The 24,795-nt window shown below is 42.1% G+C and overlaps 1 protein-coding gene across 8 annotated transcripts in view; it reads left to right on the top strand.

The window, feature by feature from the left end:
* LOC134212133 (cGMP-dependent 3',5'-cyclic phosphodiesterase-like) overlaps positions 1-24,795 on the top strand; it is a 208,371-nt gene that overhangs the window by 23,470 nt on the left and 160,106 nt on the right. For 7 of the 8 annotated variants that reach the window (XM_062689721.1, XM_062689727.1, XM_062689726.1 and 4 more), the window contains exons 2-3: positions 3,784-4,298; positions 15,616-15,732. In XM_062689721.1, coding sequence (XP_062545705.1) covers positions 3,942-4,298; positions 15,616-15,732 — 474 coding nt within the window. In that variant the 5' untranslated portion in view covers positions 3,784-3,941. Of the gene's footprint in view, positions 1-3,639; positions 4,299-15,615; positions 15,733-24,795 lie in introns of all 8 variants that reach the window. The other variant, XM_062689719.1, reaches the window with a different exon arrangement.

Genomic DNA, 24,795 nt, shown 5'->3' with positions numbered 1-24,795 from the left:
GCAAATTACTGAATGATCGTTAACATCCTTGGTGGGATGTAATTCCATAACGAAGGAGAATAAGAAGTAATGTACGTATGAACATATAATTTTGCTTTTGCACTTGTTCCAGGTTGCATTTTTCAGCAAGTTCCTTAAAATATTTAGTACCTTATACAAATAAGAATCAGATGGCATTTGATATACGGTAAATAGATGAGCCCAGAAGTCAGACAAACAATCAAGGCAAAAATGGAAGTAAATACCTAGTTATCTTTTGGTAAACGAAATCTCTGATTTCAAAAGAAAAACATGAGTATCACTAGTGCCCAATCTACGAAGCATACCGTAACTATGCTATGCTATGCTATCTTTTGGTAAACAAAATCTCTTCTGAGTTTAAACGTAAAAAGTGACATACGTATATAAAATCTAAAAAAATGGCTATTTTTTATCCAAGATTTTATTATCGTAATTGATGATTTGAAGAAATTCGTCCAAACAAACAGATTAATTTTACTACAAATATTTTGATTCTTTAAAACAGTAGGTTTGTCTTCATCCCATAGTTATAGCTAAAACTAACACGCCACTTTTCTATGATAACACACTGCATGAGTTTGGAGAAATACTCATTAGAAACGATTATTTTCACCCGAAATTAATTACCAATTCAAAATTTATTTCGCTTTTCATTTTATTGTCGCATTATTGCTATCAGTAATCACTTTCAATAAGGTTTGATTATTTGATCAAGCCAAATATTATCAAAATAAATGACAAACATAAAATTTAGACAATCAGAATTCTGATAGTTTTGTTAAGGTTTTTCAAGAGATTGTAAATTTAGTCAGAAAAATCGTGCTCATCAAATTAAGAATAGTTAACCAATAAACAAATAAATATATTCTTGCACTATGCATCAAATGCATTTTCTTCAAAAAGACATTTATTTTTATGGCTTTTGGTAGAACCACTACCATTTGAAGCGATCAATGAGCTTTACTTTCGTTAGATAGATAGGTTAAAGAATCTAGATGAGCCATGATCAAAAGTGAAATTTCAAAAAGCTTTACTTATTATTTTGCTCGGCTAATGTCTGTTACTACTTAATAACTCCTTAAAACAAATGTCTTCATTTTTTTCCAAATTAGCAGTGTTTTATAAGACCATTCCACATAGAAATGCTGAGAAAATATCCAACCTGGAAATTTTCTAGACCGGACTGGGAATACATCTCAGCCACCATCAGCATGGTCTTGGTATGCTTATCCTACAGTTGAGTAAAAAGGTTCAATAACAGGAAATGACGGCTTTGACAGCCACAATATTTTTTGATATGCAAAGAATGTTTAGGCCAAATTTGAGCATAATTAGTTTAAAAAAAAACCTGAGAATAATAGAACAAAACCTGCCAAAGCCGTCATTTCCCCTACTAAAATATAAGAACATTGATAATATTCAATTGTTGAATTTGATTCGTGAAGAATAGTTCCAAAAATAATAGGTTCCATTTGTAAAAAGAAAGTTTTTTTTTAATTTCCAGGAAATGAAAGATAAGAAGCTATATTTTCATTTAGTTGAAGTTTTAGCGATGTTTAATTTTTTGTAGTAATATTGTTCTTCTATATTGTGCCTTCTATATTGTAGGCACGCCGTGTCTAACCTAACTATGTTTTCTTCCAACAAAAATTTTTCATGTTGGACCAAGCTACTTCATAATACTTTTCTTGTTCAATAATAAAACTGAACAATAATGGTTTAAAGAATAGCTACTCATTCCTAGGTACATATTCGAATCTCAACATCAAGGCCGTCTACAGTGTCTCGTACTTTAATCGACTTAGTGTTGAGGTCGCAACATGTGTTTGTAAAGTTAATTTTAAAAAGATAGTACTAGCTCGTATTATAAATATGTAATAAGTGAAGACATTTCTCTAAGAAGCTCAAAATAATTTTCTAATCATATGTGATGAATCACAATAAAAAAAGTTGAAAAAATATGTTATTGACACATACATATATACTAGAGTGGGGCGCAGTTGTATAGAAAAACGCAAACTTCGTCCGATCAAGTGAGATCAAGGTTTTTCTGAATCGTTTTGGGACCCCAATCAACTGTGCAAAATATGGGCTCGATTGGTTGCGACCTCGCATGCCGCATCGCGTTTTAAATTTACATGGAGATTAGTATGGGAAAACGTACTTTTTAACATTTTTGCTCTTAGTGGCTTCAATTTATTATCAATCACGTGACTCAATACGTTAGCATATAGCCTGGAAGATGCCGAAAGACTTTGCCGAAGAAGTGTCAAAGAGTCCTATTAAATCATTAATTTTGAAATAACACTCAGTTAAATCATTGCTCCACGTAGTATGGCAGTGCTAGCAGAATAAATGATTTTTGCATATGGTTTGAACACTCAATCTTCGAAGCGTTATAACTTTTTTCGTGGACGTTCCAGCAACGTGCCTTCTTCAGCAATATTTTTCGGCATCCTTTGTGTTATACTTTAACGTAATGTGCCACTTGGTTTACGATGAACTGAAACCTCTAGTAATAGAAATGCAAAAATATACGTTATCCCATACTAATTTCCATACAAACTTCAAACGCGATGCGGAAAGCGAGGAAGCAACCAATCGAGCCCAAGTTCTGCACAGTTGTTTAGGACCCAGCATGGCTTCGAAAAAACATTGATTTGAAAAAATGAACTTGACGCCCCACTCTAATATATACTTAGTAGGTTGAAGTGATCTACAAATTAAAAAACAATAATTTTGAACTGAGACCTCTCATTTGTTATTGAAACTTGAGTCAAGTCGAGTCTAGTACGAGACACTGAAGACGACCTTACTGTTGAGGTCGGAATACGTATCTGTCAAGGTACAATTAAGTGGTGGAATTAAAAGGGATTGTACAAACTCGTCTTATGGCAAGTGAAGACATTCCACTAAAAAGCTCAACATAATTTTCTTAACAAAAGAAATTAGTATTTATTATACTAGCAGACCCGACGAACTTCGTTTCGCCTAAAATTGATTTATTCTCTGATTAGTTTTCAAGTTATGAAGAAATTAGTGTGTTATATGGGAGCCCCCCTTTCCAAAGGTGGGAGGGGTCTCAAACCATCTTAAGAACCTTCCCCAGCCCCAAAAACCTCTGCATACAAATTTTCACGCCGATCGGTTCAGTAGTTTCCGAGTCCATAAGGGTCAGACAGACAGAAATTCATTTTTATGTATATAATATAAATAAAATATATAATATAAATATAATATAATATAATATAAATATAAATATAAATATAAATATAATATAATATAATATAATATAATATAATTATTTATTTATTTATTTATTATTATATTAAACCCGAAAATCTAAGCTCCCTGTTGTCTGATTCCTGGGATGGCTAATGTAAATCACCATCAAACTGTCAAGAAACATTCGCACTAAACAATGATATCACTGAATTCTTCAAGCAGACCGAAAGAAATTTTAATCATTCTTTTTTTATAGGGCATGAGATCAGTTTATCTCGTAAATTCACTGTCGGTGACCGCAGCTGTGTGACTACCACGACACAGTGCTTTCTTTGTTGTGTTGCCTTATCTTATAATTACGAATCTGTTCCCCACACTTGATCGCAAATATAGGTATTACACATGATTAACTACGTAGCAATATGTGAAATGTTTTTTTTGTGGGCGAAATCTTGTTTAAACTGTGAATAATTTGCTGCATATCGAATCTGAAACTGGGGGACATGAGCTGTTGAGTAATTGTTCATATTCGTTTAGTTAAATCTGCGCGTTCGCTTAGCGCCAAAAGGTTGATGTAAAGTCGACAGTGATTGGCCTGTGATAACAGCAAAAAAAAAGTCGAAAAGCATAAAAAATCAGAAGAAAACCAGTTTGCGGCGTGATAACAACATAACGTTGGGATACGCAGAAAAACAATGTCACGAATGGATGAAGTGTTACCGGGTGGTATTGGTGATAACAATAGCGGTGACGTAGAGCAGTTCGAGTCCGGTAATAGTGGTTGCGGTTTGGCGGTGGTCAGTTCTTCCGAACCAAGCACGGCAGCAATGGAGAAGATAACGACGACGGCGGGTGTGACGACAGTACCGGCGGCGACGGCCACGATAGCGTCACCGTCTGGCGAAACTGGTTCGCGTGCCACGGCAGAAGAAGCCACGGCTAGGACACGCGACGACTATGAGCCATGTGATCCATTAATTATCTTGAATCTGTTTCAATCACTTTCGAATACGACCAGCTCGCTGGAGCTGCAGATGAAGATAAATTTGCATGTGAGTATCATATTTCACGGGTGTGGTGGGGGCATATGATTCAATAACAAATAATTCCTTACATTTCAAATAGGGGAAAAGACGGCTTTGGCAGGTTTTGTTCTATTATTGGCAGGGGGTTTATGTCGACCGAATTTTATGAAATTTGGCCACAATATTCTTTGATATGCAAAAAATGTTTAGGCCAAATTTGAGCATAATCAGTCACATAAAACCCCCCTGACAATAATAGAACAAAACCTGACAAAGCCGTCATTCCCCCTACTTATTTTTTGCCTTTCTCGTATTTTAAATTATAAATACACTAAATCTGTTTCAACAGTTAATGCTAAGTCAAATGGAAAAGAACGACCTCAGTCATACTAGCTTATTTCTCCGTGCACTGCTAAATTTTTATATTTATTTTATTAAATCTCGCAATTTGTTATTCAAAGTATGTTCCATTCTAGTCTGAAATTTGCAACAATAGCAAATGGGATTTTCTCTCATAATATACTTACAAACAAAGTAGTCAATCATCTCAAGGGTTTGTGGCAATGTTGAGCAATCAGTTAAAAATCAGGTTGCGTTCTGGGATATTCGAATCGAACAGGAGAAAATCATTTTTGAGGCTTAGCCAAAAATGAACCACCTGAAAATGAATTTTCCTGCTTGATACTAATCTTGTAAATATTTCTTCTCGAACTCGTCATAGTGTTTAATAAATTTTTCACTAAAATTCTTGTTAGTTATCGAAAAAGTAGTGTTTAAAAAAACCCAGATTAACCCACCTAGCAGTGATGATGCCTTTCTCATGCATTATAAAATATATTGAAAAATCCCATTAGAAAGGTAAAAAAGCTTTTAAAAATTATTTTCACCTTGGAGATTTTAGGTAGAAAGTGTCTTCAGCTAATTATTTAAGCTTGATTTTGAAGTTTGTTACAAAAGGGTGGTCCCACTATATTTTGAGATAAATTTTTTAAGTTTTATATTTCCAATTTTAGCATTATACCATGTTCTAGAAAGTTGTCCCTTATTTAATTTTGAGACACTGTGCTGAAGAAACCATTGCTGTACGTTATTTGTATCATTAGTTATGATAATTTCAAATAATATTGTTAGGGTGGCCCTATAAATCATTTTTTTTGTAACTTTTTAGTTTAAATTTTTATCGAAGTGACGTCTTCTACAAAGTTTTAGAGCATAAAAAAATGCATGTTTTGGTTACATAACCAAGTGAATATATTGGTGGATTGCAGAGATATCACTGTTTTTCTTGAAAAAAATCCGCCATTTTCAAATGCCTGTAATTCGGAATAGGAGAAAATTCATTCATTTCATTTATTTAGCTAACATCTAAACAGATAACACTGAATCAACAATTTGACGCCACAATGCACGGTTCGAGGCCGTATCTCTCCATCCTTGGATACGCCCCACGCTCGCCAAGTCGTTTTGCACCTGGTCTGCCCATCTCGCTCGCTGCGCTCCACGCCGTCTCGTACCTGCCGGATCGGAAGCGAACACCATCTTTGCAGGGGTGCTGTCCGGAATTCTTGCAACATGTCCTGCCCATCGTAGCCTTCCGGCCTTAGCTACCTTCTGGATACTGGGTTCACCGTAGAGCTGGGCGAGCTTATGGTTCATTCTTCGCCGCCATACACCATCTTCTTGCACACCGCCAAAGATGGTCCTAAGCACCCGTCCTCGAGCATTGTCCATGTTTCATGTCTGTAGAGGACAACCGGTCTTATAAGCGTCTTGTACATGACACATTTGGTGCGGTGGCGAATCTTTTTCGACCGCAGTTTCTTCTGGAGCCCGTAGTAGGCCCGACTTCCATAGATGATGCGCCTTCGTATTTCTCGACTAACGTTGTTGTCAGCCGTTAGCAAGGATCCGAGGTAGACGAATTCCTCGACCACCTCGAAGGTATTCCCGTCTATCGTAACACTGCCCTGTCGCGCTCGGTTCCGCCCACAAGCATGTACTTTGTCTTTGACGCATTCACCACCAGTCCAAATTTTGTTGCTTCACGTTTCAGGCGGGTGTACAGTTCTGCCACCTTTGCAAATGTTCGGCCGACAATGTCCATGTCATCCGCGAAGCAAATAAATTGACTGGATCTATTGAAAATCGTACCCCGGCTGTTACACCCGGCTCTCCGCATGACACCTTCTAGCGCAATGTTGAACAACAGGCACGAAAGTCCATCACCTTGTCTTAGTCCCCGGCGCGATTCGAACGAACTGGAGTGTTCGCCCGAAATCTTCACACAGTTTTGCACACCATCCACCGTTGCTTTGATCAGTCTGGTGAGCTTCCCAGGGAAGCTGTTCTCGTCCATAATTTTCCATAGCTCTACGCGGTCTATACTGTCGTATGCCGCCTTGAAATCGACGAACAGATGGTGCGTTGGGACCTGGTATTCACGGCATTTTTGAAGGATTTGCCGTACAGTAAAGATCTGGTCCGTTGTCGAGCGGCCGTCAACGAAGCCGGCTTGGTAACTTCCCACGAACTCGTTCACTAATGGTGACAGACGACGGAAGATGATCTGGGATATCACTTTGTAGGCGGCATTAAGGATGGTGATCGCTCGAAAGTTCTCACACTCCAGTTTGTCGCCTTTCTTGTAGATGGGGCATATAACCCCTTCCTTCCACTCCTCCGGTAGCTGTTCGGTTTCCCAGATTCTGACTATCAGTTTGTGCAGGCAAGTGGCCAGCTTTTCCGGGCCCATCTTGATGAGCTCAGCTCCGATACCATCCTTACCAGTTGCTTTATTGGTCTTTAGCTGTTGAATGGCATCCTTAACTTCCCTCAAGGTGGGGGCTGGTTGGCTTCCATCGTCCGCTGAACTGACGTAGTCATCTCCTCCGCTGCCTTGACTTTCACTGCCTGTACTCTCAGCGCCATTCAGATGTTCCTCGTAGTGCTGCTTCCACCTTTCGATCACCACACGTTCGTCCGTCAAGATGCTCCCATCCTTATCCCGGCACATTTCGGCTCGCGGCACGAAGCCTTTGCGGGATGCGTTGAGCTTCTGATAGAACTTGCGTGTATCTTGAGAACGGCACAGCTGTTCCATCTCCTCGCACTCCGCTTCTTCCAGGCGTCGTTACTTCTCCTGAAAAAGGCGGGTCTGCTGTCTCCGCTTCCGTCTATAACGTTCCACGTTCTGCCGAGTACCTTGCTGCAGCGCGACCGCCCGCGCTGCGTCCTTCTCCTCCAGAATCTGTCTGCACTCTTCGTCGAACCAATCGTTCCGTCGACTTCGACCCATATACCCGACGTTGCTCTCTTGCTGCGTCGTTAATGGCTGCTTTGACTGTATTCCAGCAGTCCTCAAGAGGGGCCCCATCGAGCTCACCCTCTTCCGGCAACGCTGCCTCGAGATGCTGCGCGTATGCAGTGGCGACATCAGGTTGCTTCAGTCGCTCTAGGTCGTACCGCGGCGGTCGTCGGTACCGAACATTGTTGATGACGGATAGTTTTGGGCGCAGTAGGGGAAAAGGTGGATTCATTTCTTAGACAGACAGAGGAAGGGCTAAGGATTACTCTGCATATTTTGGAACTGGGGAATTTGAGATTTTTTTTATCATTTCAAAAAATGGCTTTTTGTACGAGGAAATCAAAATGATCAGTTCTAGAAGTGTTGTAAAACCGAAAATTCCGCCCAATTCGTCAAAAACAAAATGTTTATAGCAATCAGGAGGCGTACACTTTACTTACTCAGGAATAGGGGTGTGCACCGCTGCCACCGTCGATATTTTTGCAACAGCGTCGCGTATCACTGACCAACATTTGCCACTCCACAAATTGAAATTTCAGCGGTACAATTTTTCTATGAAATGCAGAAAAGTTTTCCCTTAGAAACTGTCGTTATAATGATCCAGTGATTTGAATTTACAGTTAATCGCATATCACAGGTACTGAATAGGCTGATGTTCAGGACATGCGAATGTCTGAAGCACCGAAGAACACGCTGCATCATTCGAACCGATTGAAAAACCAATAAATGTTACGAACCTTCGGATTAAAATAAATAAAGCGTTTTAAGGGGTCCGCAAAGCTTATAAACACTATATCGAGCTAATTCCAGTCTATAACCTTCTCAACTGGAAAAATCTCCTTTATTTACGTGGGAAGTTCTTTTCAATTTAGGGAGGTGGGAATTTTGGTCAACGGCACACGGATGTAGACATATCGGCTGTGGCGGCGCACGCCTCTATTCCTGAGTTAGTAACGTGTACGTCTCCTGATTACTATAAAAAAAATTAACGAATTGGACGGAATTTTAAGTTTTTCAATACTTCTAGAACTGATGATTTTGATTCCCTCGTACAAAAAGCCATTTTTTAAATATTGAAAAACCTCAAATTTCCCAGTTGCAAAATATGCAGAGCAATCCTTAGCTCGTCCCCTGTCTAATCCAGAGACAAATTGATCCCCCTTTTTCCCTCATTCAAAAATACAGGCATTTGAAAATGACGGATTTTTACAAGAAAGACAGTAATATCTCTGCAATCCACCATGTATTCACTTGGCTGTGTAACCAAAACGTAAATTGTATTTTATGCTCTAAAACTAACAATATTATTTGAAATTATCATAACTAATGATACAAATGACGTACAACAATGGATTCTTCGGCAAAGTGTCTCAAATTTCCAATTCGAAAATTGCCTAGACCAGCACCGGGAATCGAACCCAGCCACCCTCAGCATGGTCTTGCTTTGTAGCCGCGCGTCTTACCGCACGGCTAAGGAGGGCCCCTTGGATGATACTAAGCTCCAAAAAGTGTGTCTACAAAATTTGTACACATACACACACACATACACACACAAATACAGACATCACATCACTTCAGTTCGTCGAACTGAGTCGATCGATCTATGACACTATGTGTCTCCGGGCCTTCTATCGAAGGTTCTTTTTTGGAGCAATCATATAGCCTTTCGGTACAACTTTGTTGTACGAGAAAGGCAAAAAGATAAAAATGTGGTGTCTTCGAGTACGAGGCTGACTTAGTCGAGTTCGAGTTCGGGACGTTATTCGTATACGTCGTAGTATGTCCGCTTGGGAGTCAGAAACCTGCTTGCTATTTATAATGAACGATGAACTTCGTAAAAAATGTGGGATGCCCTTTTATTTTTCGGAGTAACTGTCCTGTTTGTGCGTTTCATTCGCGAGTTTAACTTAACCAGGATTTTTCTTTGATGATGCATTTAACGTCCGGAGGGAACCCATTAAGATTTTTTTGGATACAAGGGTGTTAGCCTTTCAGTACACTTAGTGTACCGTAGTCGGGGGTGACAATGTGTTTGGGGGGGTAGGTGAGAATGGGTCAGCTCCCTCACCGATAGTCTGGATCTCGGATAACAAAATCGTTCGAAAAAGTCGCTTATATTTCAGGTTTCTTGTCCTCAGATACACTAAATCTATTCTGCAAGCATTCTATGTAGTTGAAACAGTGACCTATTCTCACCCCATTTGACCCATTGTCACCTCCGACGACGGTACGAGAAAGCTAAACACATTGTTTTTATACATATATTATTATATATTATAGAACGAGACAGATAAAAATCTACCAGGTTTCGCGTGGCGTAAGCAAAGGAAGTTTCTGAAAAGAAAATCCATTAATTACGTAACACAAAAATTAGACATTTCATCACCTTTCTCCCTATGTTACACTTTTTGTGTGAACCCTCTGAAATTTGTTTGGATCGCCATAGTCCTCGCAAGCCGCTCCCAGATGAGCCTTGCGTAATTTATTATTGTTTCTTTTGTTCAAATAAAATCATTATTTCCTACTCCCTATAATCGTCTCCTTGGAACAGAAAACATGTTTCCCAAATTTGATTGAAATCGATCCAGGGGTTCAGAAGTTACACTGAATTTTTCGTTTTCCGTACCCCTCCCTGTACATCGTCCCACTTATAATCTTGCCTTCAGAACGGAGAATATTCGTGCCATATTTGGTTGGAATCGGTTCAGGAGTTCAAAAGTTACACTGAAATGCCGGTTTTGAACAATACCTCTCCCTCTAGATCTCCCGCTTTCCCCCATTACCCTCCATATAATCGTCTCCTCATAGTGAATATGTGTACAACATTTGTTTGAAATCGGTCCTGGGAGTTGACCAGGCCTTGGAAAATTCGTTCAAAAACGAACGAATGCTTCGTTTTTAGCCCGCAGTGAGGTTTTAATTTCGGTGCACCGATTGATGTGCGCTCGACGACGTGCTGCTGGCTGCACGAACAAGGGAAGAGGCAAATACAAAGCATTCGTTTTATACATTGAAAGTGGGGAGTTTTGAACGTGGCATCTTTATAAGCCGGATAGTGCCGAGGAGGCATCGTTCAGCAGGGCAGTGTGAAATGAGGATGGTTCCTTCGTTCATCGGCAGTGTTTCAGATGCGAGTGAGTGTTGTGTGAATACAAAACCATATTAGCGAGAAAGAGAGAGAATTCATCATATACCTCTCTTTCACACATTCATTCCAACTGAAATGCGCAACTCGGTATAAGTGAGGCATGAGAGTTAAATATTCTCTGCACTAGCGGGTGTTTGATTTCACTCTCCAGCTGTTTCGTACAGCAGTGCTGTATGGAGCGAGGAAGCATTCTTCACCAAGCACTTTGAAACTGTTCTCTCATGAAGCTACCGTCCTCGGGAGTATATCTGGTGCTGAAGCATCGGTCATCATCTTCATTACTTCATTCATCCAAGCCCTGGAGTTTACATTTACAAATAGAAAGTTGTTCGTTTTATGAACAAAACTTCACCCCACCCCTTCCTCTTATTCTAATGACCCTCCCAACACTTTTGTTATACAGTCGACTCTTCACATCTCGATGTTCTATATCTCGATATCTCTCCCTATGTCGATGGTTTCCTCAGTCCCTTCAATCTACATACATTTGGGCTCTCTACATCTCGATAACCTTCCTATCTCGATATCTCTATATCTCGATGTGTTCTGATCATATTTTGTCCAGGATTTACTCTCCTTATGTCGATATGTTCAAATTTTTAGGCTACTAGACCATCTTTGAACAATGACAATCACATCAACAACAGGAAATGACATTTGTATTGTTGTCGTTTTTCATGGCAACGAGCTTTTTTGGATCTAGTACCCATTTCAATTCTCCTTCCATTCCTCGATCTCTCCCTATCTCGATGGTCCCTTCAATATCGAGATGTGGAGAGGCGACTGTATTTCCTGAGAAGAGAGAATTTGTGCACCAAATTTGGTTGAAATCGGTCAAGTGGTTCAGAAGTAGTTAGCCTGGTCAAGAACAAGATGAAACCGAAGACGTCAAGGGCCGAAAACAAGGCGCAGGCGAATGAGGGTAGCAAGAAGTCTAGGGTAGGCGCCAATCGCTCCAGGGGCGATGCCTTAATCATCACGACGGACGAGGCTAAGTACTCGGACGTCTTGAAGGCGATGAGATGGGCGAGATGATCCTCGAGCTGAAGCGGGGCGTCTCGCAAAAGGGCGCCGCCTACAAGAAGTTGGCGGAGGAAGTCCTAGCGAGACGGTCAAGATGAGGGCACTCACGACGGAGGTGAATCTAAGGGCTAAGGTGATTATAGAATGAAGCCCGTGGTGAATTTCAAATTCATTACACGTTTATCTAAATACATTTCCAAAAGCCCAAATCTGGCGTATTAGTTTTCGTACAGTGCCGAAACTCAAATTATGATTGTTCAGCATAACTAAGCAAACGATCTACCATTATTTCAGCCCCATACACGTTATGGATCTTTCATATCGTGCTCTTGAAAAAAAATTGGAAAAGCACGTGGTTTACAAAATGGCCGATTTCTGGCTTCATTCTATAATCACCTTAAAGACCTGGACGAGATCACCGAAGTCGAAGAGCTCGTCACGGCACTGCAGCGACAGTGTTAAGTGGAGACGCCCACCGCAGCCGTTCGGTTACGGAAAGGTCTGGCAGGGACGCAGGTAGCATTGGTTCGGCTATCTGCAGCAGACGCCTCCAAGGTAGTCAAGTTAGGGAGCGTCAAGGTGGGATGGTCGGTGTGCCCTGTGGGCATATACGAGCAACCCGAAGTTTGCTTCAAGTGCCTGGAACCGGGGCACAAGCAATGGGACTGCAATGGCCCTGACAGAAGCAAGCTCTGCCGACGCTGCGGATTGGAGAGACATAAGGCACAATTCTGCAGGACCCCTTCCAATTGTTTGATTTGTTCCAGCAAAGCTGGACCGCATGGGGGGTTCGAAGTGCCCGGCGTTTAAGCGTGCTGCAAAATCACAGTGCAGGTAACGCAGCTGGCTTGCTCGGCCTCGCCCGAGTGTTTGGAAGGAAACGGCGGAACACGTGTTGTTCGTGTGCCCACGTTTTCGCGCAATGCGTGACCACATGCTTGCCACATGTGGTCTGGATACTACCCCGAACAACCTAGTTCGGAGGATGTGTAAAGATGAAGTTGGCTGGAACGCCGTTTTATCGGCTATCGCCCAAATCGTCTCGGAGCTACACAGAAGGTGGCGCGTGGACTCAAGGATGGCTAGTTCAGGCGCAAATAAGAGGTGGTCCAAGGGATCGGAGTCGGCTTCATGGGTCATACCGGTGGTCATGCTCTGTGGTCGAACTCGATCCTTTTATCGAACAAGTGGCCGCGCGAAGAACAACATGGTATCGTCGCTTTCGCGGCGTCGGTCAACCGGGCGGGTTTCGAGCCCGAGGACGGAAAGGGGTCCTCGTCAAGGCTGGGGCAGGCGTAGGCCTCCTCTGTGTCCTGGCGAATAGGCCCTATCGCAGAAAGGTCAATTTGGGGTGCACGCGGCATCATCATTCTTGATACCAGTCGTGCAGTGGGAAGCAGGCGCGAAGTCGACCCTTCCCAACTTCCGAGGACATAGGGCGTTGTAAGGCCACCTTGAAAGCCGGCAAAGCGCTGGCACGATACCATGGTGCTTCTAAAAAAGCGCCTCCTTCGTTTGCCTCCCTCGTTTGCTGTTGGAGGTGGTCCCCTAACCCCGCACTTCCTGAACAACCCAGGATGTCTTGAGCAGATTCCCCCTCCATTGCTTAGGAAGTAAAAAAAAGTCAGAGGGTTCAGCAGATCCACCAAATTCGTATCCGCTTTCTTCCTAATTAATGAGCGCTCTGGAGCTTGGAGATTCATGCTGTCGGCTTCGAAACCAGCCTAAGATTGAGTTACGTTTTTATAATTTACTCCATTGACTCCATTCAAAATGTGCAAAAGGTTGGTCATCGAAAAGCAAATTATAGCAGTTCCGTTCCATACTCTTTCGACCATCACTTATAAGTATTACAAGAATAGTAAGAACTAGAGCACAGTATGGTAGATCTTACTCCGTAATGCACCACGAAAAAGTGTCTACCCAGCATTACGGGAATATGTGTAGTTAGTCAAAGCTAAGCAAACGACTTGTTCGGCCAACGATATTTCCGAGCAAACGTCGTTTTTGGCCAAATGGTCTAATAACGGTGAATGACTTTTCGGCTTATGTTCTCAATGAAAATACGGCTGCCCAAGTAGCACACGCAGGATCTTCTAAAAAACACTTTGTTTCAGTTTCATTGAAGGCATTGACAAAACATCAAAGCACGAAAAAGTTGCATCAAGATGTCAAAAACGTTCGAGTTGTGATCAATGTTTCATTAACATTGCAATACTGTACGTGTTTGACATTTGGAAACAAACAACCAAAGAATACTGCACTTTATATTACAAACACGAAACAAAATCATCAAGTTTCATATGTTTTACCATGTAACTTGAATGCGTCTTTGTTTGTTTAAATTAAGTTGCAAATAAGTTGAATGTGTCTTCATGTTTAATTTAGCATCGTTCAACGTTTTGACAACTCACATTTTTTCCTGTGATGGTGCTTACTTGATTGCAGGAAACCCGAGTACAAAACTTCATAATCGTATGGTTTTTATGGTGAGTCAACATGCAGTCCCCTCGAAGTGTTGAATGGTGCTGTGGTAGAGTGAAGGACTATCAATCACAAGATCCATAAATCGAATCCAGGTTCAAATTTTTATTTAATTTTTTTCCGCTGTAGTATTTTGCAACATTATTGCAATCGAAGGATGTTTTTATAGGCTCCACCTCCTGCGCTTTTTAGATTGCAAGAGAGTTATATTTGATGGCACATAGGCAAAGATTGTTTCTTTCCAAATAGTTGCATCACAGTGAAATGTTCAGTAGTGAAACAATTTGTGCTGCTTGGGTGAAAAAGTCATTTGGCCGAAATAGTCGTTTGACAGAAACAGCCATTTAACAAAATCGGTCAAATTTTTGGCCATATTACTCGCCAGATGACCTATTGAGCCGAATGAACTTTTAGGGTGAACGGATTTTTCGGCCAAATTATCAGTTTGAACGTATCTCGGTTTCGGCCAATCGTTCTAATAACCGTTTACGCCAAACATTCAATTTGGTCAAATGAAATTCAGCTAGATGACTTCATTTTTTTACCAGTTAGTTTATTTATTAGGCTCAATTGTTTACGGAGCCGAAAATATCAGAATTAATATGACAAATTAATCCGAAGAACTATCAGTTCTCTGCGAGATGTCTTCTTTGGCGGGGAACGGTCTATCGATCCAACCGTAACAGAATGTTCCCGTCGCTGACTCGTCGATTGCGCTAGTTTCTTTTTTTCCTCTTCCTCTTTCATCTTTCTGTGGTAGTCCGTGTAGCCCATGCTAGATGATTTTCGGCTTAACGTGTTATTTGACCAAATGGCTTTCCGCCAAATGTCTTTTAGCCAAACGCCCCTTCCCCTTCCCCCACGAAGAAATTCTAAGGAATTTTATTGGAAACTCCGGAAAAATAACCGGGGAAGTTTCAAAGAGTTTCGTGCAAACTCCAAAGACGCAATTCTGAAAAATTTCCTGTGGAACTTATAGAACTGATAGAGATCAACATAAATCATCCTGCCTACATAAAGTAAGCATGGAGCGACGGTAAGGTGGGTGACTCTCACTCCCCCGTAACTCGTTCGATTCTGCTTCTGTCACTTTTTCCTCTTTCGTTGATGTCTACCACTATGGGTCTCCGAGGCTTCTATAAAAAGTACGTTTTTGGAGTGAAGTGATAGTCTTTCGGTACAACTTTGTTGCACGAGAAAGGCAAAAATATAAGCTCAAACATCGTTCAACTTTTGTCTAGTAATTCTTCACTATTGAATTTGTAATCCTTATTTTAACTAAAAACAACCTTATTTTAACTGAGAACAAAAAATGCAGTGTCAATACCAGATGGACCATCCAAAATCAATATCTAATTATGATTTTTTTCTGACAATGTTTTCAGCTACAAAAACTCACCGAATCACCATGCGTGTTTCTGGTGCCTATTCTTCATTCCAGCGAGGAAGGCCTCATACAGGTCATCAACGATAACGTCCTAGATAAGGAAATCCGATTTTCGGTAAGTAAACATACGGAGCGGACTTTATAAGTACATTTATTTACGAGTTTGGTGTCTTAGGAGTTCAAACGGACCAATCTAATCAATCACTCCCATGGTGGTTTGTATTTATTTATCGAATCGCAATGAATCGTAACCCTAGCGCAATCACAGGGTGAGGATCACACCATATTTTACTTTACCTTGCCGAACAGTCAGTGTTTTTTAGCTGAATCAATCTATGTTTTTACTATGGGCTGTACATGCTAATCAAGTCGACGGGATTATGACCCGATATTTATGATATTACCTTTTGTGTGTTTTTTTATTCACTGCACTTAACTTTTAAAGCAGTAACACGAATTTGATGAAGTTCTGATTTAAACAATCAGAATTAATAGTATGCTTTAGTTTCTAGATAAGCAAAAAAATCTCCAGTAGCCTTGCGAGCAAAGGCGTAGGATTGCCAATCCGGAGACGGCGAGTTCGATATTCTTGGTTCGGTCCAGGATGTTCTTGGATTGGAAACATTCTCGATACCCTAAGCATATTGTATCCATTGTACTTGCTACACAAGATACATTCCCATGCAATGGCGGGAATAGAAAAGCTTTCAATTAATAACTAAGGAAATGCTAATAGAATGCTATATAAGTTGAAAAGCAGGCCAAGTTCCAGTTGAAATCTAGACCCATTTGAGAAGAAGAAGATAAGCAAACACAGTACTGTGCAAAATGTCTATTTCAACTTCATATGCCACCTTTTATATGACTCCAAACATCTCGCTTTTCCTCGAGTTTATTGTGCGCCTTTCGCGCCAATTATTTGTCTTGAATTTATTTCGAAATGAGTAGGGGAAGCGGGGGTGATTGTAAAATATCTCAAACATATTTATAATATTCACATTTAATAAAAAGTGGTAATATTTTGTTGCCGGGAAACTTATGAGGCAAAACGCTGGAAGCCACGCGTTGGCGAATCAGCATTGTGGCATGGATAGTGGAGGCGCGTAGTACATCGTAGGCTAGTCCCGTTAGTTTACCTCGCTAAAATGTTAGATGTTTCATCACAATGTGAAAAAATCGAGTTTTCTTATCTTTCTATACATTATTTTGATTACGTTTTGTTACGTCCACTCAACCACTCCTCCCCCACCTAGACGACAGTTATACTTTTGTGTCGCACATCGAACCTTAATGAAAATGGAATGGTGCGCTCTGAATCATTTCTACAACACAAGGCAGTTATTCTTCCGTATAATTCATCCATTCTGCGGTTATGATTGATGATGGAACCGTTCCTTTTTAAAAGAAGTATTTTGGTAGAGTTTCCCCTGCTAAAGGTTCCGAAATCACGAAGCGCAATGACTTTCCGAAAGAGTTTTCTTTGTTTTACAGTTGCTCATCAGCATCGGTGCCTGAGGAATTATCACTTTTATTACCGGGCGTTGATAAATGGAAAAACTTTGAGATGTGCTCATCTTTGGCTTTGGTAGCGCCGCTTATGTAGCTTTCAATTTCGGCGAAAAAATGTAAAACTTTCATACAGCTACCACTTGATGGAAAAGCAAGCCTGAAACATTTTTTCGTGTCAGGTGTGATTTCGGGTGGTGTCACCAGAAGCGTTGTTGCCAAAAACCGGAAAGCCGTTGGTATTGCGTAGCACTTGAGTCTTTGAGTGATGGGTCTATAAACAGAGCAACCGATACCCGGAAAATATTTACAAGCGCTGCTGCATGGATCGTGCCTATGTGATTGAGCAGACTGTTATGGAAAAACACACAAAAGGATGAACTGCGAAGTTAGTTTGCTGGCGTTATTTGGTAGTAGGAGCTACAAGTCTATCGTAAAAATAGGAAATCTCGCACGTAGAATCATAGGAGCGTAACTGTATTGATCGATTTCCCTTCATCGATTTCATATTTCGTTAATGACTAAAATGTTTGAAATGCGACAACCAACACCAACGACAACATGTACCATTAGTAATTAAATTCACACAAAAGTGTAACAAAATTTCTTCTGGTTTTAACAAAAACGTTACTAAATATGTTTTCAATTGAACAAAAATATAACTCGATGTGTTATGTAAAGCGATGAAAATAATTCAATAATTTTAAAAATTATGTTATTTTAAAGAACAAAGTTATCACTGGTTGTGTTACAAGTATTGCTATTCGTATTATTTATATCAGATTTTGACAATCATGGAATATTCTTTTCTTCATCGGCGACAGGGAATTTAAGTATAACAGCAGAGTAGTTCACGTAATGTGTGCAAAATTATGATTTTGCACAAATGCTTTGAATCCATGATTATGCACAATTTGAAAATTATTTCTCACTTATTTTCTACTTAGTAGACCGAAACTCGACGCTCAAAAGCACATACCTACTTTTGTGTATTTAATAAAAGGAAATTGTCTCTCTATCAACACTTTGTTCCTCAATTTTGGTGTTTGTGTTAGGGAAGCGCTTTAACATCAAATCTCGCGTGATTTTTGAAAACGTCGTAAGTCCAAAAGAGAGGCTCTCTTTGTTTACTTTCTCTTTCGATTATTACAAAGCCATACTAACATTTACATTGGATTTTCCAGTACCGATCTAAAGCAAATAGCTTTGTCTAGTGAGCTGAGGTGAAAATATTGCAACAAATTTTAAACTAGCCTAGATATTAGCAAAAGAGAGCGTAATGAAAGAGAGTCTCTCATTTGGACTTACGACGTTTTCAAAAATCACGCGAGAAATGGCTTCAGGAAACATGACTTTCTCATCGTCCATGGCCGGAATACCGCCCCCTCAGTTAATGTTATTATTGTATGGGTGAACCTTGTTTTTGCCTTTCTCGTATACTAAGTATACGGTAAAGGCTATATGATCGCTCCAAAAACAAACTTTTTATAGAAGGCCCGGAGACCCATAGTGTTATATACCAATCGACTCAGTTCGACGAATCGAGGTGATGTCTGTGTGTGTGTGTGTGTGTATGTGTGTGTGCGCAAAACTACTCAAAAAATGTCACTCATTTTTCGGGCACTTATCCTCAACCGATTTGCTCGCAACAAGTTGCATTCGACGCAGAATCCTGTCCCATTGTTTCCTATTTGAAATTGGCCAGATCGGACTATGGGATCAGAAGTTATGGCCAAAATACAAATTCATACGAAAAAATCGCGTAAAAAATGTCACTCATTTTTCGGGTACTTATCCTCAACCGATTTGCTCGCAACAAGTTGCATTCGACGCAGAATCCTGTCTCATTGTTTCCTATTTGAAATTGGCCAGATCGGACTATGGGATCGAAAGTTATGGCCAAAATACCAATTCATTAGGAAAAATCGCGTAAAAATGTCACTCATTTTTCGGGCACTTATCCTCAATCGATTTGCTCACAACAAGTTGCATTCGACGTAGAATCCTGTTCCGTTGTTTCCTATTTGAAATTGGCCAGATCGGACTATGGGATCAGAAGTTATGGCCAAAATACAAAATCATACGAAAAAATCGCGTAAAAATTGTCACTCATTTTTCGGTTACTTATCCTCAACCGATTTGCTTGCAACAAGTTGCATTCGACGCAGAATCCTGTCCCATTGTTTCCTATTTGAAATTGGCCAGATCGAACTATGAGATCGAAAGTTATGGCCAAAATACAAATTCATACGGAAAAATCGCGTAAAAAATGTCACTCATTTTTCGGGCACTTATCCTCAATCGATTTGCTCACAACAAGTTGCATTCGACGTAGAATCCTGTCCCGTTGTTTCCTATTGAAAATTTGACATATCGGACTATAGGATCGAAAGTTAAGGCCAAAATACAAATTCATACGAAAAAATCGCGTAAAAAATGTCACTCATTTTTCGGGCACTTAGCCTCAACCGATTTGGTCGCAACAAGTTGCATTCGACGCAGAATCCTATCCCAGTGTTTCCTATTTGAAATTGGCCAGATCGAACTATGGGATCGAAAGTTATGGCCAAAATACAAATTCATACGAAAAAATCGCGTAAAAAATGTCACTCATTTTTCGGGCACTTAGCCTCAACCAATTTACTCGCAACAAATGGCATTCGACGCCGAATCCTGTTCCATTATTTCCTATTTAAAATTGGCCAGATCGAACTATGGGATCGAAAGTTATGGCCAAAATACAAATTCATACGAAAAAATCGCGTAAAAATGTCACTCATTTTCCGGGCACTTATCCTCAATCGATTTGCTCACAACAAGTTGCATTCGACGTAGAATCCTGTCCCGTTGTTTCCTCTTGAAACTTGGCCATACCGACCTATGGAATCGGAAGTTATCGCCAAAATACAAATTCATAAGAAAAATCGCGTAAAAATGTCACTCATTTTTCAGGCACTTTTCCTCAACCGATTTGCTCGCATTTGTATTCGACGCAGAATGTCTCATATTTTCTTATTGAAAATTAGCCAGATCGGACTATGGGATTAGATGTTATGATCAAATTACTATTTATTGTGAAAAAGAGTCCAAAAAAGTCTAGATCATTTTCTTAGCACTTATGCTCATCCGATTTGTTTGCAACAAATTGCGTTTGGCGAGAATTTTTTATGCATATAAACAAATATGAAAAATAAGACCAATTCACATATTGGTGTTATTTTAGATTTTTTTCAAACCTTTTGAACGAACGAGAAAGGCACCATCACCGCTAGGTGGATTAATCTGGGTTTTTTTTCTTGAGCAAGGGTAAACGGAAATTTGCAACCAGACACCTGAGGAGGTAATTCAGGTAGTGTGGGGATGGGTATGTCATGTAACTCTTACCCGACCCACTAAAACCAAAACCCTTTCACCAGTCCGACCCCCGGCCCACAATTAAGCAATACATCAGGGGGGACTATTGAGAACGCTTACGCCTATGCTAACGCACTTGATGTTAATACACACAACATCGACTTCAAGGGTGGCTACCTCACCACCCGTCGATCGCAAGCTATGATAGTAACCTAACGGTCCGTATCATAATCTCACGTTGGAGACGAGCACCCCGACAACAACCACCGCGCGTGAACCGCAATGACCGCTATATCTACATACTGAGGTCCCCGCAACCCACCCGCGACATGTTGGTTGTCGGAGTGAGCAAAGTGTTCACAGGTGCCCTTACTGCATACGTTGGTTTTGTTCAAGACGCCACCACCGCTGCAGTTTCGACATAATCTGTTGAGATGCTGTGTTCACCGCATTCCATATAGCTTCCTCCCGGCACATCCTCTCGACGAGGTTGTCCGGTGTTGTATCCATACCACTAATAAGCAGCATGGCATTGCGTTCTATCTCGAATCGCGGGCATGCGAACATCACATGCTCTGCCGATTCTACCTCACCTACACATTCAGGACACTCCGCAGAATCTGCGAAGCCAAACCTGGGTAGGAATTTCTTAAAGCAGCCATGTTCAGACAACACCTGTGTTAGGTGGAAGTTGACTTGACCATGCTTCCTATCAACCCAGTTGGACACATCTGGAATCAGTCTGTGGGTCCAACGACCTTTGACTGCGGTGTCCCATGCTCTTTGCCATTTAAGCAACGAAGCTGCTCTCTTGACACGTCGCACTTGCACCGAGTCCCTTTCGTTGTAGCACTCCCCATCCTCCTCTAAGAGTATGTCGATCGGCATCATTCCAGCTATAACGCACACCGCCTCATATGATATGGTGCGATATGCGCTCGCAACACGTAAACACATCAGCCGGTGTACTCTGATCAGTTTCTTTACATTGTACTCGGCCTTTAGTGCTACGGCCCATACCGGCACGTCATAACGGATGATAGACAACGCTACGCCAGCTATCAGCCTACGCACTTGACTATGCACCGCCGATCTGTTGGACATCATTCGTGATAAAGATTTTATCGCCAATGAAGCCTGCTGACATGCATAATCGACGTGGCTCGTAAAATTGAGCTTATCGTCGATCATCACGCCCAAATGCTTACCTCACGGAGTTAACTGTGCAGGTCCCTACTCTTATCCTCGCCTGTTGCAGCCCATGGCGGTTATGCACTACCACGACTTCCGTCTTGTGATGTGCAAGGGACAACCGCATCGAGTTGAGCCATTCCTCCACTCTGCCAATCGTGTATGAAGCCTTCCAGTTCGACTTCGTCGAGAGTGTCTCCTGTTACCTCCAGCATTACGTCATCCGCGAAGCTTTCTATTTCACACCGGCCGGGAGACTTAGGCGTAATACTTCATCGTACATAATATTCCACAGAACTGGTCCGAGGATCGATCCCTGTGGAACACCCGCGGACACTACGATCGACTTTTGACCAGCATCAGTGTCGTATAACAGCACCCTATTCTGAAAATAGCTTTTCAGTATCCTGCACAGGTAATCCGGAACTCTCAATCGGTGCAGGGAGTCAGCAATTGCTGCCCAGCTAGCATTGTTAAACGCGTTTTTTACATCAAGTGTAATCAACGCGCAGTACATAATACCTCTTCTGTTTAAACCTCGCGCTATCTTGGCCGTATCCGTTACCGCTCGAATTGCTTCGATGGTAGAACGGCCCTTACGGAAGCCATACTGGTTGCTAGATAAGCCACCAGCACACTCTGTATAAGCCGACAATCTATTCAGAATGACCCTCTCTAGCAGCTTTCCAGCTGTGTCGAGTAGGCAAATTGGTCTGTATGCCGAAGGACCCCCGGCTGTTTGCCAGGCTTCGGTAATAGCACCAATTTCTGCCGTTTCCATCGATATGGGAAGTTTCCTTCGTCCATGCATCTCTGGAGGCAGCTCCTGAACATATCTGGATTGGCAAGAATGGCGTGTTTAAGGGCCAGGTTTGGAATACCATCCGGGCCTGGCGCCTTATTGAGCTTAAGTTTTCTTGCGGCTACGATAAGTTTGCTTCGTTAGTCACTAGTGGTACCACGTCAACTGACTCGTACGGAGTAGCGGGCCAGTTCGATGATTCATGCCTCGGAAACAACCCGTCGACTATTTTGGCCAACATCCCCGGAGATTTCTCAGGTGGCGTGGTATTGGTCCTAGCCATCACCATCCTGTATGCATCTCCCCATGGATTGTCGTTTGCCATCCTGCACAGCCGGGAGGTTTGGTCCTCCTAGGCATCGTCACATCGCATGCACGGGTTAGTACATCGATTAACTCGTCGCCACTTAATCCCGTTGTTCGCGTCTCCCATCGTAGTGATTCCTCCAAGAGTTCTGGGTTGAACTGCGAGGTGCGCCATCCTAGATCGGCTTTGCCGATCCGCCTTGTGGTTGCTACGGGGGTATACCGGATCATAAAACGAATTTCCTGATGATCGCTGGAGGTATGCCCCTCATGAACCTCCCATTCTGGCTCCACCGTCCATCCCGCGCTGCAGAAGGTCACATCGATGCATGAATCCCCTGAACGTTGGCACTTGGCCTTCATTCAGCAGGACTACGTTCAATACCGCTAGCGACTCTAGCAGGGTATGACCTCTGGCGTTTGTGGACCGGGATCCCCAGTCCACTGCCCACGCATTGAAGTCGCCTGCTACAACTAACGGTTTTAAGCCAGTTAGTTTTGCTGCAAGAATATCTACTACCCTAGTAAACTGCACTATACTCCACCTGGGAGGACAGTAGCAGCTACAAAAGTAAACACCGTTTACCTTTGCTATAACGAAACCCTCATCATCAGGTGATGATACTATCTCCTGGATGGGATATCGCCTGCAAGTCCAGATGGCCACAATCTGAGACTTATCCGCAATCCAACTACCGTTACCGGTAGGGATGCGGTATGGATCGGACAGCAAAGCTACATCAGCTTTACACTCAGTAACCGACTGTTGTAGCAGCAATTGAGCCGCCTTGCAGTGGTTCAGATTCAGCTGTGCTACCTGCGTGTCTGGATCCTTCTAGAGGCCGGACAAGCCTAGACACCGGAGAGGTGTCTGTTGTCTGTACCTGGGGACAGATCAGACACCTTGGTGCAGCCTGACAGGTGCGAGCTTGGTGGCCTTCAGCTCCACACCTACGGCATAGCTTTCATGCGATCATGTCCTTTACAGTCATAAGACTTATGACCGTTGCCAAGACACCTGAAACAGGTCTGAAGCGGTTGGCTTATACTTAGCGGACATACCGACCAACCCACTTTCAGTTTAGCCTTATCCATTACCTTTTTGGCCTCAGCCTGAGGTACTTGGAATGAGGCAACCTGCATTCCGCGAAGCTTTGCGTAACCGAACCGTAGATTCCTGGATTTCGATATTGCACTGATCTCTCAGTGCGTCGACCAGGTCTTTGACCTCGGTTACTTCATCCAGGCCCCTGCACTGGATGTTCGAAACTGGACATATGGCTCTTACTTGAACCCCATCGCCCAGGACTTCCTCCGTCAACTTTTGTACTCAGTACTCTTCTGAGCAGCATCCCGCTTCAAGACGAGAATCATCTCGCCTCTCCGCGTCCTTCGGATGCAGTTGACATTCTCTCCTAGGCCAGCGAGTTTGTCATTAACTCTCATGGCCTTCAAGACTTCGGCGTAGCTCTTGTCGTCAGTACTGACGATAATCGCCTCGCCTCTGTCTTTACGCTTACCACTGACATTGGAAGGCGCACCCGTCTCCTTCTGGGCTCTACCCTTCTTAACAGTGGCGCGTATCGCTCCGCCTGCCGCTTTCTCTGCCGCCTGCTGCCGTTGCCTTCTCGCCTTCTTGGGATTCACGACCTCCCTCCACGGTAGATCTTCCTCCCGGCGAGCTTCAGTGGTCCTCGATGGTGGAGGCACTGGGTTCACCGGCTTGGGATGGCCATCCTTCTGCTCGACCTTCTTCCTTTTCTCTGGCTTCGGGGCTGCGGACTTCTCGACAGCTACTTTCAGGTTCGCCTCCTGCGTAACCTTACTCAGCTTGTTACGGTTGGTTTTGTTGTTCGAATAGTTGTAAATATTCGATCGAGTCTGTATCATTTGTGCTATTTTGTTTATGTTTTATTTGTTGATTCAGTGTCTGGACTGAAGAGGAAAGCCTGAAAGTAGGCAATAAAATGTTTAGTTGTGATTTGTCCCAAGTTTGTTCCAGACACAGACATCGAATCG

Source organism: Armigeres subalbatus, chromosome 2 (assembly GCF_024139115.2).
Source record: "Armigeres subalbatus isolate Guangzhou_Male chromosome 2, GZ_Asu_2, whole genome shotgun sequence".
Classification (NCBI taxonomy): domain Eukaryota; kingdom Metazoa; phylum Arthropoda; class Insecta; order Diptera; family Culicidae; genus Armigeres; species Armigeres subalbatus.
The sequence above is the reverse complement of the archived record's forward strand: the minus strand, read 5'-3'. Positions and strand labels throughout refer to the sequence as shown.